This window comes from Botrytis cinerea, chromosome 12, assembly GCF_000143535.2.
Source record: "Botrytis cinerea B05.10 chromosome 12, complete sequence".
NCBI lineage: Eukaryota > Fungi > Ascomycota > Leotiomycetes > Helotiales > Sclerotiniaceae > Botrytis > Botrytis cinerea.
In genome coordinates this window covers 2135418-2148686 of record NC_037321.1, presented here as the reverse complement: position 1 = coordinate 2148686, position 13269 = coordinate 2135418, and the positions used below count along the sequence as shown (strand labels likewise).

The window sequence follows — 13269 nt, the reverse complement described above, 5'->3', positions numbered from 1 at the left end:
GCAGTGGGCCTGTCTGTGGCTTGTGACCAGATTAGCTCTCTTGACCAGGTTAGTGATTAGCTTTGCTTATCCCTGCGCTGAACTAGCTCGCTACTCTAGTCTAGCTTACCCCGCCTTGTCACGTTGTATCTTGACTCCTGGAGTGGATGGATGGTTAGATCGACAAGCCACAATGGCTTACCATCTCTCCTCTCTCCGACGGTGTAGATTGGATAGAGTCCTGTTTATCTATTCCATCTTGTTCACTTGCTTGTGCAAAGGTGAAGCTATACTTGACCCAGAATTCTTGATCGCTGACCTCTTTTTGTTTGATTTCCTGACTGGTATACATTGTGCTAGACGTCGTTCGGTGGAGGCGGTCGTGTTGTTGCCCAGCTTTGCATAGATTTATCTTCGCCTCAGCCTTGTGCACTTCTTACTCTGACCACGTATTTGGATACGTGTACTGGATTATCGAATCCAGGGACTGGAGAGTTGCGCTGATCATTCGCATTTCTACTATCTGCTATCGTTTGAGGCGGCGGTCTTATGGTTGCCTAGATCTACATCTCTACCTCTGCCCCAGCCTTATTGACCTTTTACTCTCGCCACTTTCTCAGATACAAGAATCATCTTGTAACTTCAGCGAGACGACCAAGACAACAATTCAATCCTTCCTTCTTTCAAATACTTCTCTCAGTAGCGATAATGGAAGCCTCCGGGTCCAAAGACAACCGGTCTTCTCCTGGGAAAATTATCTGGAATGCTTCGGATGATATGTTCGAGTTTTTCGACACGGAAATTGAGAATGCAGATGCAGAAGAGGCAGTTATCAAACAACCAGTTACGAATGAGTCTCGGGAAGGGTTAAAGCTTCCCCGGGAAACAGAAAATGTGGAACGGAAATATGGAGAAGAAATTCCACTTATGACATGCATTGATGAATATCAAGATGTCTTCAGAGTTCCAGGTCAAATGGATGAAGCGGGCCGAAGTGTTGGTCAAGAAGGTGGATCAAATGCAAATGATGGTGTGTATTTTTTGAGTGAATTATACTTCACATCTGCTTGGCCTAACAAACTTTAATTCAATACTAACGACATATCGTCAAATAGTGCGAACCCTCTCTGCTTCAGAGTGGGGCAAGGACGGTGAGCAAGAACGCAAAGCTCGACAAAAGCTCCACGAAAGAGATCGTAATTCGGTCGAGTACAGCAAATCGCTTTTATATGAAGGCGACACTCTGGTATACGTCTCATATCCTGGAGGCATTACTTTTTACGACTCCAATGGAAAAGCACAGCCATACAAAATTTATCGAGCCAGTAGCGAAAAATTAAAGGCTCTTGGCTCTGCGAAATTCTCTCGAATGTTTGAAGAGCGACCACAATATTGGGCGAGAAAGAGAAAGGGTCTTCTGCATCATCTTCCAGACGGTATCAGATATGTACTTGATCTTACACCACTAGAAGAAGGTGATGAAGCAGTCGAATTGGTATCGGAGTTATCCTGCTCGGCAGGAATTAGGAATTGGTACCTGGCTGAAACTCGGTGTGGTGTTGAAAAGCATTTGGTTGCTGGCGACGATGACGTTCCTGGACCTGCCATTGTACCAGCTCGAACTGCCGAACAATTCGGATTAAAAGTCCCGATAGACGGCTACATAACCTTCCTTTCTTCGAAGTCGAGTATCAACTCGCCTGTCAACGATAGATATCTTCGTACATCTTTGGGTCGTACGGTACCTAATGAGGATGCTTTTAGTTGTGGCAAGTCTTTCCAAGATTCGCAGATGCAGAGAGCGATCAAGAATAGCTTGGAAGGTGGCCATTTATTCGTTGGACCTTCAGGAAGTACTCCGGTGGGAACTACTCAGCAAGATTCTACCGACGCAGCGGGGTCAAAGAAAAAGGTTCTAGATTATTGTCCGATCCGTCATCGATTTGGTGTCGAAAATCTTCTGAGGATCATTCAAGGTAAAGCACCTGAACTGGATTCGGCACCAAAAGTATGGACATTATTTGTTTTGGCAAAGTATTATGAATGCACAAGTGTAGTGGTAAGAGATCATTCCTTCATTTCGACATTTCAAAGTCTAACTTCATTCAGATTGACTACATAACATCATGGATCATGAATGGAAATAACATCAAATTCCTCGAAATTCTTCCCGAAGCCAGTATAAACATCGGACTTGGCTTGAAATCACCTATGATTACAAGAGCTGCGTTCTCAATTCTCGTTTCTGAGGAAGCGCTCAATGTGGCTTCCCGAACTTTGTGTGAAAATCATGGTGATAGGCGAGCGGGGTACAAGTATCTTCGACCTCGTGAAGAGCTTGATGAAGATTTGTGGAACGTTATTCAACATGCTAGTCAGGACTTCTGCGATCGTATTCAAAAAACGATTACCGATTTGTTGGATGAAAGAATGGCTTGGTTTTTAGAACTTCCAGAGTACAGGAAAATATGCAAGTTTGAAGACTATTGCTACAAGAAAAAAGATAAGAGCAAGAAAGAAGAAGCCGTCTATGAGAGAAGAAAGTCGGTTATTCAGCAGTTACTCGTTGATCTTCGTCGATATGTTCGAGGGAAAATTATTAGTTGTTTGAACCAAGGACTAACAGTCTCGGCGATCACGATGGTAGATAAAAGTCAACGCGAAGCTCAATGGGAGATGCCTGAATCGAATGAGCCTCCAGATGCAAATTATATCTACAACGGTCTTGGTGATCGTGAAAGAGTCTTGCTACCGCATTTCTGGCGTCGTCTTCGAGATGTCTATTGGGAGGATGATTTTGACAGCCCTATACTTGAAAAATACAATCCGCAACTAATTCGTTCAGGAAAGAGTCTTGTGGATAGGGATCATTTACGCCTCATAACTACTTCTTACCTTGAGACTCATATCAGCGAATTCAATCGTGAGGTCAACCTTGCAGTTGATAAGGAGAATTACAATCCTTCGCCCCCCTCGAATCCATTACCTACCATACCACCAACTGAAACTAAGAGCCTGGACGAAGAGAGACCCAATTATGCATTTATGAGTGCATACAACCAAGATCACGCATATCACCAGGCACGTCTAGCAGGAATTAGAGCATTGGAACTTGAGCTTGCCGAGGTCGATGAGAAAACAGATGATGCAGCATCAATATCCTCTGTCTCAACTGACGCTTCGACTAAACCATTACTCGATCTACCTTTGCGCTCGAAAAAGAACAAAGTTACGGTGGAAAACAGAAAAGATGAATCTGATCCTAATGCTCAGCCAGGACCTTCAACCATGGTGGAAGAAAAGCCGGAGAATTCTGTACCGAAGGTTCTCGAGAACTTTTTGCAGCATATGGGAAAGAGATCACTTACTGATTATAAAGAATACAGAGCCGCTCCACTGACAGGTGTCTCGTACCCAAATGTGAAAAGTGGCTCCACTCTTCTATCGAAAGATATCCCAAACTTTGCCTTCGCCAATACATCCATACCCTTCTCCGCCAACTCCAATCCTGTACAACCAAATGAACCTTCTCATAATTTCAAACTCTGTTGCTTTCTGGATGAACTCGCATCTTACATTGACCATATTTGTCACTCCATGCTCTCCAAATCAGACGGGTCTGAACTCACCATGTTGACGGACACATTGCTCTGTTTGACCGATAAGGAATGGCAATATCTACCGCTTTGGGCAGGGGGGAATGATGACGGCAGTGGTGGTGTGACGAGCGCGGATGTACCGCCCGCTTATTATGCCAATGTGGGGGGATTGACACCGGGAGTTATGTATAAAGGGGCTAGAGGGTTTTTGGGAGTGGGGACAGGAATGGGAAGCGAGAGGAATAGTAGTTTGGATGTTAAGGATGGTAGTGCAAGGACGGAGACGGAAATGGGAGCTGGGAGTCAAGTGGGAAGTCAAGTTGGCATGATGGGGGATGATGGTTGTGAAAGTGATACGGGAAGTATCTTCTCGACAGGAAGTTATGATATGGCTGCTATGACACCCACGGGAAGTGGAAGTGAAAGTGATTTTGAAATTGTTGGTTCTGGAGAAGATGAGGGGTTAGAGAGTGGAGATGATTTTACGATTGATGGGGATAATGTTAGTGTTAGTCAGATGGAGATGTCGGATGGTGAAATTGATGAGGAGAATAGGGAGAAGGGGAAGGGGAAGGGAAAGGGCAAAGAGATACAAGATGAGGATGAGGATGGTGGGGTGGATGATATGGATTGGACGGATCAGGAAGGTATGGAATTGGAAGATGGTTGGGAGGGATCTTTTACTGATTAGTAGAGTGGAGAAGAGAGATAAATTTGGAAATTATAAGATGATGATAGGATAGGATGGGATGGCATAGGAGATTGGAAAAGAAAAAGTGGGTAATTTGATAGCCAAGATACAATGAATTATGAGATACGAGATATGAGATATGAGATATGATTCTGTGAGGATGTAAAGTTCAAGTGGAGTGATTTCAGCTGAAAAGTAGTCAGTCAGAGTCCTCCATTCCTATGATAGGTATGGGAAATTGCATCAACGATTACAAGTTAACTTGATGAGCACACACGTTCACGATAGACTTGTGAGACGACTCTGCCTGTTGAGTAGGAGCGAGGAAAAGGGAAGGATTGGACAATCACTGCTTTTGACCTATCTACTTTACTAGTTATCCGTAGAAACCGAAGTTATAACACCCAGACTTCAACCTAGCGCTCATTGACGCCCAAAAATAAACAATCCACCTTCTCTCATACCTTTTCCATTCTAGAATTTTCCCTTCTTTACTCTCCCAGCTTCATTCACACTCTCACTCGCTTTCCTCTTTTGGCCCCTCGCAGCCTTATTTCCACCCATCTTCTCCTTCTCTCCCTTCCCAAGTCCCCGCACTAGCAACTGCCCAGTATAAACCGGATCTGGATTTCTCGTCTTCCTACTTCCCCTTGATACCACTACTTCTCCTACTCTCTGCATTTCTTGAATCGGACTCTCCTGCGCTATTTCCACATCTGGTATCTCTTCGTCCTCGCTTTCGACCGCTGTCTCGACTTTATACGTTGGATCATATTTGACCCTTTCTTTTCCGTGAACCTTCTTCTTCTTCTTCGCGTGCGCTTTGGATGTAAGTCTGATGGTTGTCGAGGGAGCTGGAGAGGGTGATGGAGCTGGATGACCTGAATCCATTTCTGGACGAAGGGAAATGTTGTGTTTGGGCTGTGGCTTGAGAGGTTTCGGGGACTCGAGGTCTTCATTCGAAGGCTCGGAATCGGAGTGGTGAGAATAATAGGGTGGGTCTGGCGGGGTCTTGGTGATAGGTTTCTTTTTGGGGGGTTTCTTTTTCAATTTCTTTGGCTTAGGCTCAGCGGCAGAAGGCGGAACTTCAGGTTGCAGAAGTTCGATATCATCTGTTTGTGTTTCCATATTTGTGGATGCGGGCGTGTCTGTTTGCGTTTCCGCATTTTGATTACGCGTGATCCGGTGAAATTCAACTTTGGCCTCGGCATCTTCCAATTGTTGCTGTAGATTTTCAATCTCCCCAATGCTTTCTCCCGCAACGATTTTCCATCTCGCAATCTCGGCTTCGAGATCAGATAATCCTGCCGAAGTCGTGATTGATATATCGAGAAGCTCGGTAACTTTGTCTTCGCTAGTTTTGTGTAGCTCGTGAAGTCTCTCGATCTCTTCCTGGTATTGTTCTTCTTCTTCACTTCTTAATTTCCTGAAAAATTCAGCAGTTTGTGTTTCGCGAGCTTTGAGAAGATCTTCCAGCCTTTCAGCCTCGGATTGCTGGGTATCTTTTTCCAGCTGCAGATCTCGGATTCTCTCTTCGGCCTTCCTGAGTTGCTCATCGAGTTGTGTCGTTTGTGTCTCGCTAGCTCGAAGAAAACTTTCTAACCCATCAGCTTCGGCTTTATGCTCATCTTTCTCCCGCAACAAGTCTCGTATTCTTTCTTCATTCCTACTTAGTTGTTCTTCCAATTCTGCAACCTTTGCATCTTTCGTACCTTCACTCTTCATGTCCTCTTGTGTTGAGTGCAAAAGTTTAGCGAGCGCCACCCCTCTTTCTTCACTCTCCTTTAACATTTTCTCCAAACTCTCAACCGCCCAATCGCGTTCTCCATCCTTTTCTTTCCACTCATTCATTTTAGCTTTCAAGTCCTCCCTTGCCTCTCTCAATAATCCTTTCAGATTATCCCACGCTTCTTTTTGAGCCAACGGTCCATCTACCAAGTCCATACAACCCTCCAATCTTCTCGCCGCTATCTCCGCTCTCTCTGTCGCTTTCATTTTCTCTGTCTTCAATCCCTTCTTCTCATCTTCCTCTTCACCCTCCGCAGCATCATATCTCTGACATATAAACTCAACCAACTCATCCGTATCTTGAAGCTGAACTCTCAAATGCGCAATAACTTCGAGATCAGTAGCATTCGGAGCTAGAGGGGATCTCTGTCTCTTTAATCTCAAAGATTCAACTCTAGGGTGCGTATTTGACTTCTTAAAAGATAACCCAATATATTCATCCAATTTCTCTTTCGATCTTTTCGACATTTTCTCCATAGATTTGATATCGGATTGAGCTTTCTGAAGCTGGTTTTCCAACAGGTCAATTTTCCGCTGAAGTCTCGCAATCTTTTCTTCGTTCTCCAAATCAACATCTGTAATAGGAAGCTGAGGATTGCGATCGGGATGCTGTTGCAGTGTATATATTTTCTGTTCCAGTGTTTCATTGTGTCTGAAGGCGGTCGTTAAACATCCCACAGCACTCTTCGTAAGACTATTCCTCTGTATCGTTTTATCCATCAGCTTCCTCTTCGTTTGGTACAGTTCGATTAATGCTCTAGCCAATCTTGCACTCATCGAATCATTGTTCACATCGCTGGCAAGATCGTCATATTCCATGTACTTCTCTTCCAGAAACTTCTCGAGAGACTTGGTCCTTTCTTTCTCGTCGCTCAATTCACGCTGGAATTTTCGGTATTTGTTGTTCATTTCCTTGGGTTGTTCGTATTTGTCCTCTTTGGGATAAATATCAACATCGAGTTTCTGGGATAATTGATCCATCAGTCCCTTGATGGACATAAGATTCTCCTCCAGGTGTGATTCCTCCATAGCTGTATCTCTTTCCTTTGTGCACCATTCAAGCTCAGTTTTGACTCTTGTTAACTCCTTCTCCGCATCAAAATCGTCTGTATCTTCAGCAACACGAGATGCCAATTGTTCTCTCAATCCTAACGGACCATCGATTTCCACTTCCAGTTCCTCTATTCGCTTTTTAAGAAGTTCCCGCTCCTTGCGCAATTCCGAAACTTCTTCGACATCGACATCCGAACAGGTCTCTAGCATCTTCTTCACTACCCCTTCCGCCTCCTCATACAATCTTTTGTAATCCTTCGCAGCGTTTTTCTTTTCATCATATTGGGCTTGTGTGAATATGAAATCCTGCGCATCCCCCGTGTCCTCTTTCTCCTTGAGTCTCAAATCTGCCAATACCTGGAACTGCTTTTCGAGGTTCCTATTTTGTTTTCGCAGAATTTTACATTCCTTGTCCATAACATCAAGTAACACCATTCCCTCTTTCCTCTTAGCCTCTTTACGTTCACGGTATGCTTCGAAATGAACAGGTGTCAGACTGAGGATTGCGCGTGTTGCGTGGGACATGTCGTGATAACGCTCAAGACGCATATTTCTTTCCTCAAGTTCTTTGATGCGATTAACAAGTCGCTGGTAGTGAATGTCTGTGTCTTTTCGATATGTTTCCACCGATGTGTCGATTTCGTCTTTTTCGATACTTTCTTTTACTTTTTCATCGTTTTCTGTGTCTGCTTCTTCCTCTTCTTCCTTGGAATATCCTTCTTTTGCTTCTACTTCATTTTCCGAATCTTCATCTTCTACCGATTCGGCGGTAGAAGATTGTTGTCTCAAAGGAGAAGGGGCATGCAAGATTCGTCTACTGCCTTTGAACTTGGAACTACCTAGGCCGGTAGTATAGTTCAATATACTAGATTCCCGCTCTTTGTTTTGATCTGGTGTTTCTCTCGGCGATGTGTCTTCTCTTGGTGTAAACTCCTTCGGCGGAGTACCTATGACATTCTCCGTCAAGATCTCCAATTGCTGTCTCATATCATCTCTTTCTACCATCAACACATGAATTTGTTCTATAAGAGCCATTGTTCGTTCTCTCGCTACTGGTGGCGTCTCTGACACTCTCGCTGACCTACTCCTGCCTTCTTCCTTTAAATGCTGTATATGAAGCTCTTTTCCCCTTATGGTCACCTTTGCTTCCTGAAGCTCCTCTGAAATCCTATTCTTCTGCTGCTCAAGCAAACCCAAGGACACATCATTCATTCCCTCCTTTTCATCCTTCTCAATACACAAATTTTCCCATCTCGTTTTCATTTGGATCGCCATCTCCTGTGCTTTCACTACATCCTCTACCAATTCCTTATTCTTCGTTTCTGCCTCGAACTTTTCCCTCTTCAACACCTCTAACTGTCCACCAATTTCTCTCGTCGCATATTTTTCCCCTTCATTAAAAGCCTCATCCCTTTCGTCTCTCACCTGTTTAATACGATTTAATCTCGTTTGCGACTCCTCTCTAGCTTCAAGAAGCATACGATTGAGCGTTTCCAGTCTTATACGAAGAGATTCATTTTCGCGCTGACAAGCTTCAAGGGGATTTTCTTGGAGATGCCGAATATGCTCTTGAGTAAAATCTACGTGGTCGAAATTGTAATCAGACATTTTCATGAATGGCCGGTAGGTGTGAGTGATTTCTTACGAAAACCCATCTTTCTCCGGAAAAAAATTGCGTTTGAAAGTTCTTGGATTCTACCCAAGTAATAACCTACGGTAGTCAAAGAAATCCATTGACCAATTGTAGAAGTTGAACTTAGGTAGGTGTGAGATTGTAAACAAAGTGGGATGACTCCTTTGTTCACTAGCGAATGTTGTAGCTGTTTCCAATTGAAGTACATTAGAATAACAAAGGTACGAAATGTGGGCTGAGACATAACAATTAGTAGCTACATATAGAAATAAGTTAAAATTTGCCAAGAACTTGCAGTAGTTGAAGAATTGTTTAAAAAAAAAAACTGGCAAGCACTGTCTTCCGAATACCAGATATAAGATGGACATATTGACAAATATGTATGAAATGAGATGAGACTAGTACAAAAGTTTACCCTAAAAATACAAAATGTTTTCCAACAGAATGAATGAATCGAGGCAGAAACTCGTCCTCGCAATCAAGTGACTATGAGCACGATTGACATTTAACCCTTGTGAGCAGCCTTCTTAGCATTGCTTAGGAGCACCTGCTTGCTTACACCACTTGGACCATCAACTTTAGGGGCATCAAGAGGTCTGTTAAGTCCGACACGATCTTGAGTGTTGTAAGTACCGATTCCACCATCCTGGTCTGCCTCAGTAATGAGTTCCTTGCGACGTGTGTCAACAAGAAGACGGATGAGATCAGGTCTCATGTAATGACCACCAAAGTCTCCGAGAGCTTTTGGAAGGTGTGATTGATCAAGATCGATCTGAAATCTCGTTAGTATAAGTTTTTAGTGCGGCAAATGCTGTTTATCTTACCTCGACGAACATCAAACCCTCAAACTCTTCATCAGCCTTTGCAAGGCATTGTCCATCTGGTCCGAAAATTCTGCTGTTGCCGTTGTAAAGGTTGTGATCTTCACGCTCAACTCCTGGTGGAGTGCACTTGTCGACACCTTCCTTGGAAATACGTTGGAATGGTGCGAGAACATAAGTTGCAGTCTCAATGGCGTAGGCTGGAGAAACAATATCGGAGTTGGGGTTGCTAGTGTTGGTCCATGGGTCTAATGGAGTGCGAGTTTCCTCGTGTGGGTAGATTGGCCAGCCAGCAATGTGGACCTGATGAATTGTGAGAAACATTTCATACAAGTGCTTGTGGATGTGGTCTTACCTGTTCTCCCTCGGAAACGTTCATTGCCTTTAGGAATGGGTTCATGTTCTCCCAGCAGTTCAATTGTCCAACTCTTCCAATGTCTGTTTGAACAACACTCTTGAAGGTATCTCCTGCTCCATCGCCGTAGACAAGCTTCTCAACATGAGTAGGCTTGATCTTTCTGCGATGGTTGAGAACTTCTCCTGTTGGGGAAATCAAAACTTGAGAAATGTAAAGGGTTGCGAAATCGATTTCACTGTATCCCAATGAAACGTAGATTGCGTTTTCACGGGCAGCTTCGCGAATTCTGCGCATCTCATCTGAGTCAGATGCAAGACTGTTCTCGCGGTACGCCTTAAGCATAGGGAGAGATTGTTGGTAGTTGACCTTCCATGCCCAGTATGGGTAACCAGGAATCCCTATACACGTGTAAGTAAATTAGAAAGAAAAAGACCAGAGCTGGGTGTACTAACAAACTTCAGGGAATGCAACAAGTTTGCAACCTGCTTTTCCAGCTTCGTTGATCCAGTGGATAGTCTTCTTGACAGATAATTCGAGATCGAACCATCCAGGCTCAGCTTGGACAGCTGCGGCCTTGTACTTCTTGATTTGAGCAGGCATTTTGATATCTGATATGATAACTGCTGGCTGGTGATTTTTAATTGCTGTTGCTATTGTAGTATGATGAGAAGATTGTGTGATGGAGAAGAGAATACTTGGATGAAGTCGGGTTCTTATACAACTTAGAAGTCACTACAAACACAATGAAATTATGATTTGGGATTCATGCATTTCGATAATCATACGATTGAGTTCAAATCCCGCCCCAAAATTTGTGACAGCAACACGTAGGAGGGATGAGGGGTAGAAACATGACGACGTCGTATGCAAGTTGCCGTGCAACTTTACGATGATACTGTAAAGCATAAAAATTAATAGCGGCATACAATGAAGTTGTTTCGATGAAAGCTACTTCATGCAGTGTCTCCAGTTTAGAAGATTAGCCGTTTGAACCCGTTTTTGATTATGTATCGGTGGATGCTCGGAATGTGCTCTCCGTATTTCTGGATCTGCCGTGAAGATCACGAAACGGTTCGTCCCGAGATAAGGAACCCGAACTTCACGACCATAAGACAAGACTTATTGAAAGCAATTTCAAGCCATCTAAGAAACCTGACCAAGCTATGAATGTATATGTGTAAATCGTTGAAACAACTGCCTCAAATCCCAACACTAGCTGGCATTACGATAGGTATTTGTTCACCATAATAGAATATCAACAACAGCTCCGCAAAATAGAATGGAGGAGCACATTCTAGATCACCCGGGTGTGGCCTGCAAGCTGATGATTGTGATGCAACGCGGTGTTGCAGCACCTCTAGAATTTCAAATCCCGAAATGATTGGCATATGCAAACGCAGCAATCATACGATCGAATTGATCGCAATTCGCCCGGAACGATCAATAATCACAATCCGCCAAGTATACCAAATACGTAGACTCCAGGAGACACGAACCTTTGATGATATCTGGGAAGAGGTTCTTCCTGTTGCAATGCTTTTGTTGTAGTTAGATAATTACTTAAGGTGTTGAGGACCACCAGTAGACTGAAGTGTGATTATGTAATCGATAAACGTCTTCTGAAATGCCGAGGACCACCCGAGATCACGAGCAAATATCGGATAGCATCGGGAACCAACCTCAGGACAGACACCTAACAATCGCTATCGACTCACAGAATTGATTAACAACTTACTTCTGTGTCGTTAAATGTGAAGAAAGATCACAAGAAATCAAAGCGATAGAACGCAGGTGAGTAAAATGCAAACACAAGACAATGGCTGGCCTCACATGTAGAAACAATGAGATTGCTTTGGAAAGAAATATCAATTCATTTTGATTAATTATCTCATATTCATCGTGTCTATATACAGTGTGGAGCTAAGTAATACAGTGAGGGAATATTAAATGAAGTGTACAGGGTGCATTTATTTCATGAAGCCAGCCTTTCCATCACCATCAGCGTCGACCTTTGGGTTGAGCTTGTCCATCAAGCTAGGTTTCTTGTGGGAGTCGGTGGAAGAGTGGGAAGTCGTCTGGCTGATACCAGCACCGGTAGTGGCAACACCAGCACCAGTGTGAGAGTGAGAACCATTGAGTGCACCGTTGTGTGTACCAGTGTGAGTGCCAGTGTGAGTGCCAGTGTGGTGACTGTGGATACCTTCTCCCTCAGTCAAGGAGGTAGTACCTCTGGCGCCATCGCCTCCAAGAGTACCACCAACAGACTTTGGCTCGCCCTTGAAAGCATCAGTGCGCTCCTCACGTCCTCCGAGGGAGCCTCCTTGGGATCTGAACTCGCTCATGCTGACAGCGGGGAGAGCAGTGGCAGTGTGGTGCTTAGCCTCGTTTTGATGAACCTCGTGGACTGGGATGGTGGTGTGGACAACGGATGGTTGGACAGTCTCCTTTTGGATGACTGGTTGAATGGTCTCATGGACGTGGTGGTGAACATGCTCACCAGCAACGGCGGCGCCTTTGGCTGCAGTATGTTGGGTCTCTCCGACAGTTCTGGTGTTCTTGAATTGGGCTTGTTCAGCAGCGAGACGTTCCTGAATCTGATCGTCATTTCCGTGCTTAATGTTGCGGTGCTCAACAGCTCCGAGTTGATGAGTGTGTTGCTCTGGAAGGACTTCGCGATCTTGGATAGGTTGGACTGAAGTGTGGTGATGATCTTGATGAACCTCACGGTCGATAGCAGTTGTTGCTTCTTCGTGGCGTGTCTTAGTTACGTGCTCATTTTGAACGGCTGGGTTGATAGTCTGTGAGAGATCATTAGCACTGTCTAGGATGCGAATCGAAGAGCAAGAACTCGTACCTCGTGAACAGTGGTATCATGCTTTCCATCCTTGGAGAGGAATTCACTGACAGCTGACTTGGCACGATCCATTTTGATTTGATATTGTATATGAAGGTAATTGGGTGTTTGTTGGGTATAGTTGATTGAATTAGAAGAGTGTTGATTATTGATTGTTTGATTGCTTGTTTGGAAAATGGAAACGAAATGGGAGGACAGTCTATCACTTATAGTCCCGAGACTCTCGAGATGATATCTCCTCCCCCGCACCTAGCACTGTCTACATCATCACACTAGGTACAATAAATTGTTCTTTCCAGATTCGGATGGCTGTGTCTTGCAAATACCTGATTTTGTGAGATCCGGAGGATCCGTCACCAAGTGGCTGTGCATCATCGATGCTGAGAGTGAGCCAGCGGAGTGTTTCCTGGTCCTTACATGATAGACAAAGGGTATGAATATGTGCCGGGAGGTCAAATGGCGCTACTTACGCACTTCGTCTCCACTTCTAAAT

The 13269-nt window shown here is 44.2% G+C and overlaps 4 protein-coding genes across 4 annotated transcripts; 1 reads left to right on the top strand and 3 right to left on the bottom strand.

Moving 5' to 3' along the window:
- The first annotated feature begins 197 nt into the window (after window positions 1-197).
- BCIN_12g06200 (hypothetical protein) lies at window positions 198-4405 on the top strand. Its single transcript, XM_001551144.2, has 3 exons — window positions 198-1009; window positions 1095-2038; window positions 2089-4405. The coding sequence occupies exons 1-3, from the start codon at window positions 688-690 to the stop codon at window positions 4267-4269; spliced, it is 3447 nt and encodes a 1148-aa protein (XP_001551194.1). The 5' UTR covers window positions 198-687; the 3' UTR covers window positions 4270-4405.
- A 220-nt stretch (window positions 4406-4625) lies between these two features.
- BCIN_12g06190 (hypothetical protein) lies at window positions 4626-8773 on the bottom strand. Its single transcript, XM_001551145.2, has one exon. It carries the CDS (start codon window positions 8722-8724, stop codon window positions 4744-4746), a length of 3981 nt encoding a protein of 1326 aa, XP_001551195.2. The 5' UTR covers window positions 8725-8773; the 3' UTR covers window positions 4626-4743.
- Window positions 8774-9079: 306 nt separating this feature from the next.
- Window positions 9080-10573, bottom strand: BCIN_12g06180 (hypothetical protein). The gene is made up of 4 exons (XM_001551147.2): window positions 10375-10573; window positions 9920-10320; window positions 9568-9867; window positions 9080-9515 (listed from the first exon to the last, which is right to left on the bottom strand). Exons 1-4 carry the CDS (start codon window positions 10520-10522, stop codon window positions 9249-9251), a joined length of 1116 nt encoding a protein of 371 aa, XP_001551197.1. The 5' UTR covers window positions 10523-10573; the 3' UTR covers window positions 9080-9248.
- Window positions 10574-11798: 1225 nt separating this feature from the next.
- Window positions 11799-12940, bottom strand: BCIN_12g06170 (hypothetical protein). The gene is made up of 2 exons (XM_001551148.2): window positions 12777-12940; window positions 11799-12720 (listed from the first exon to the last, which is right to left on the bottom strand). Exons 1-2 carry the CDS (start codon window positions 12846-12848, stop codon window positions 11890-11892), a joined length of 903 nt encoding a protein of 300 aa, XP_001551198.1. The 5' UTR covers window positions 12849-12940; the 3' UTR covers window positions 11799-11889.
- Window positions 12941-13269: the final 329 nt, after the last annotated feature.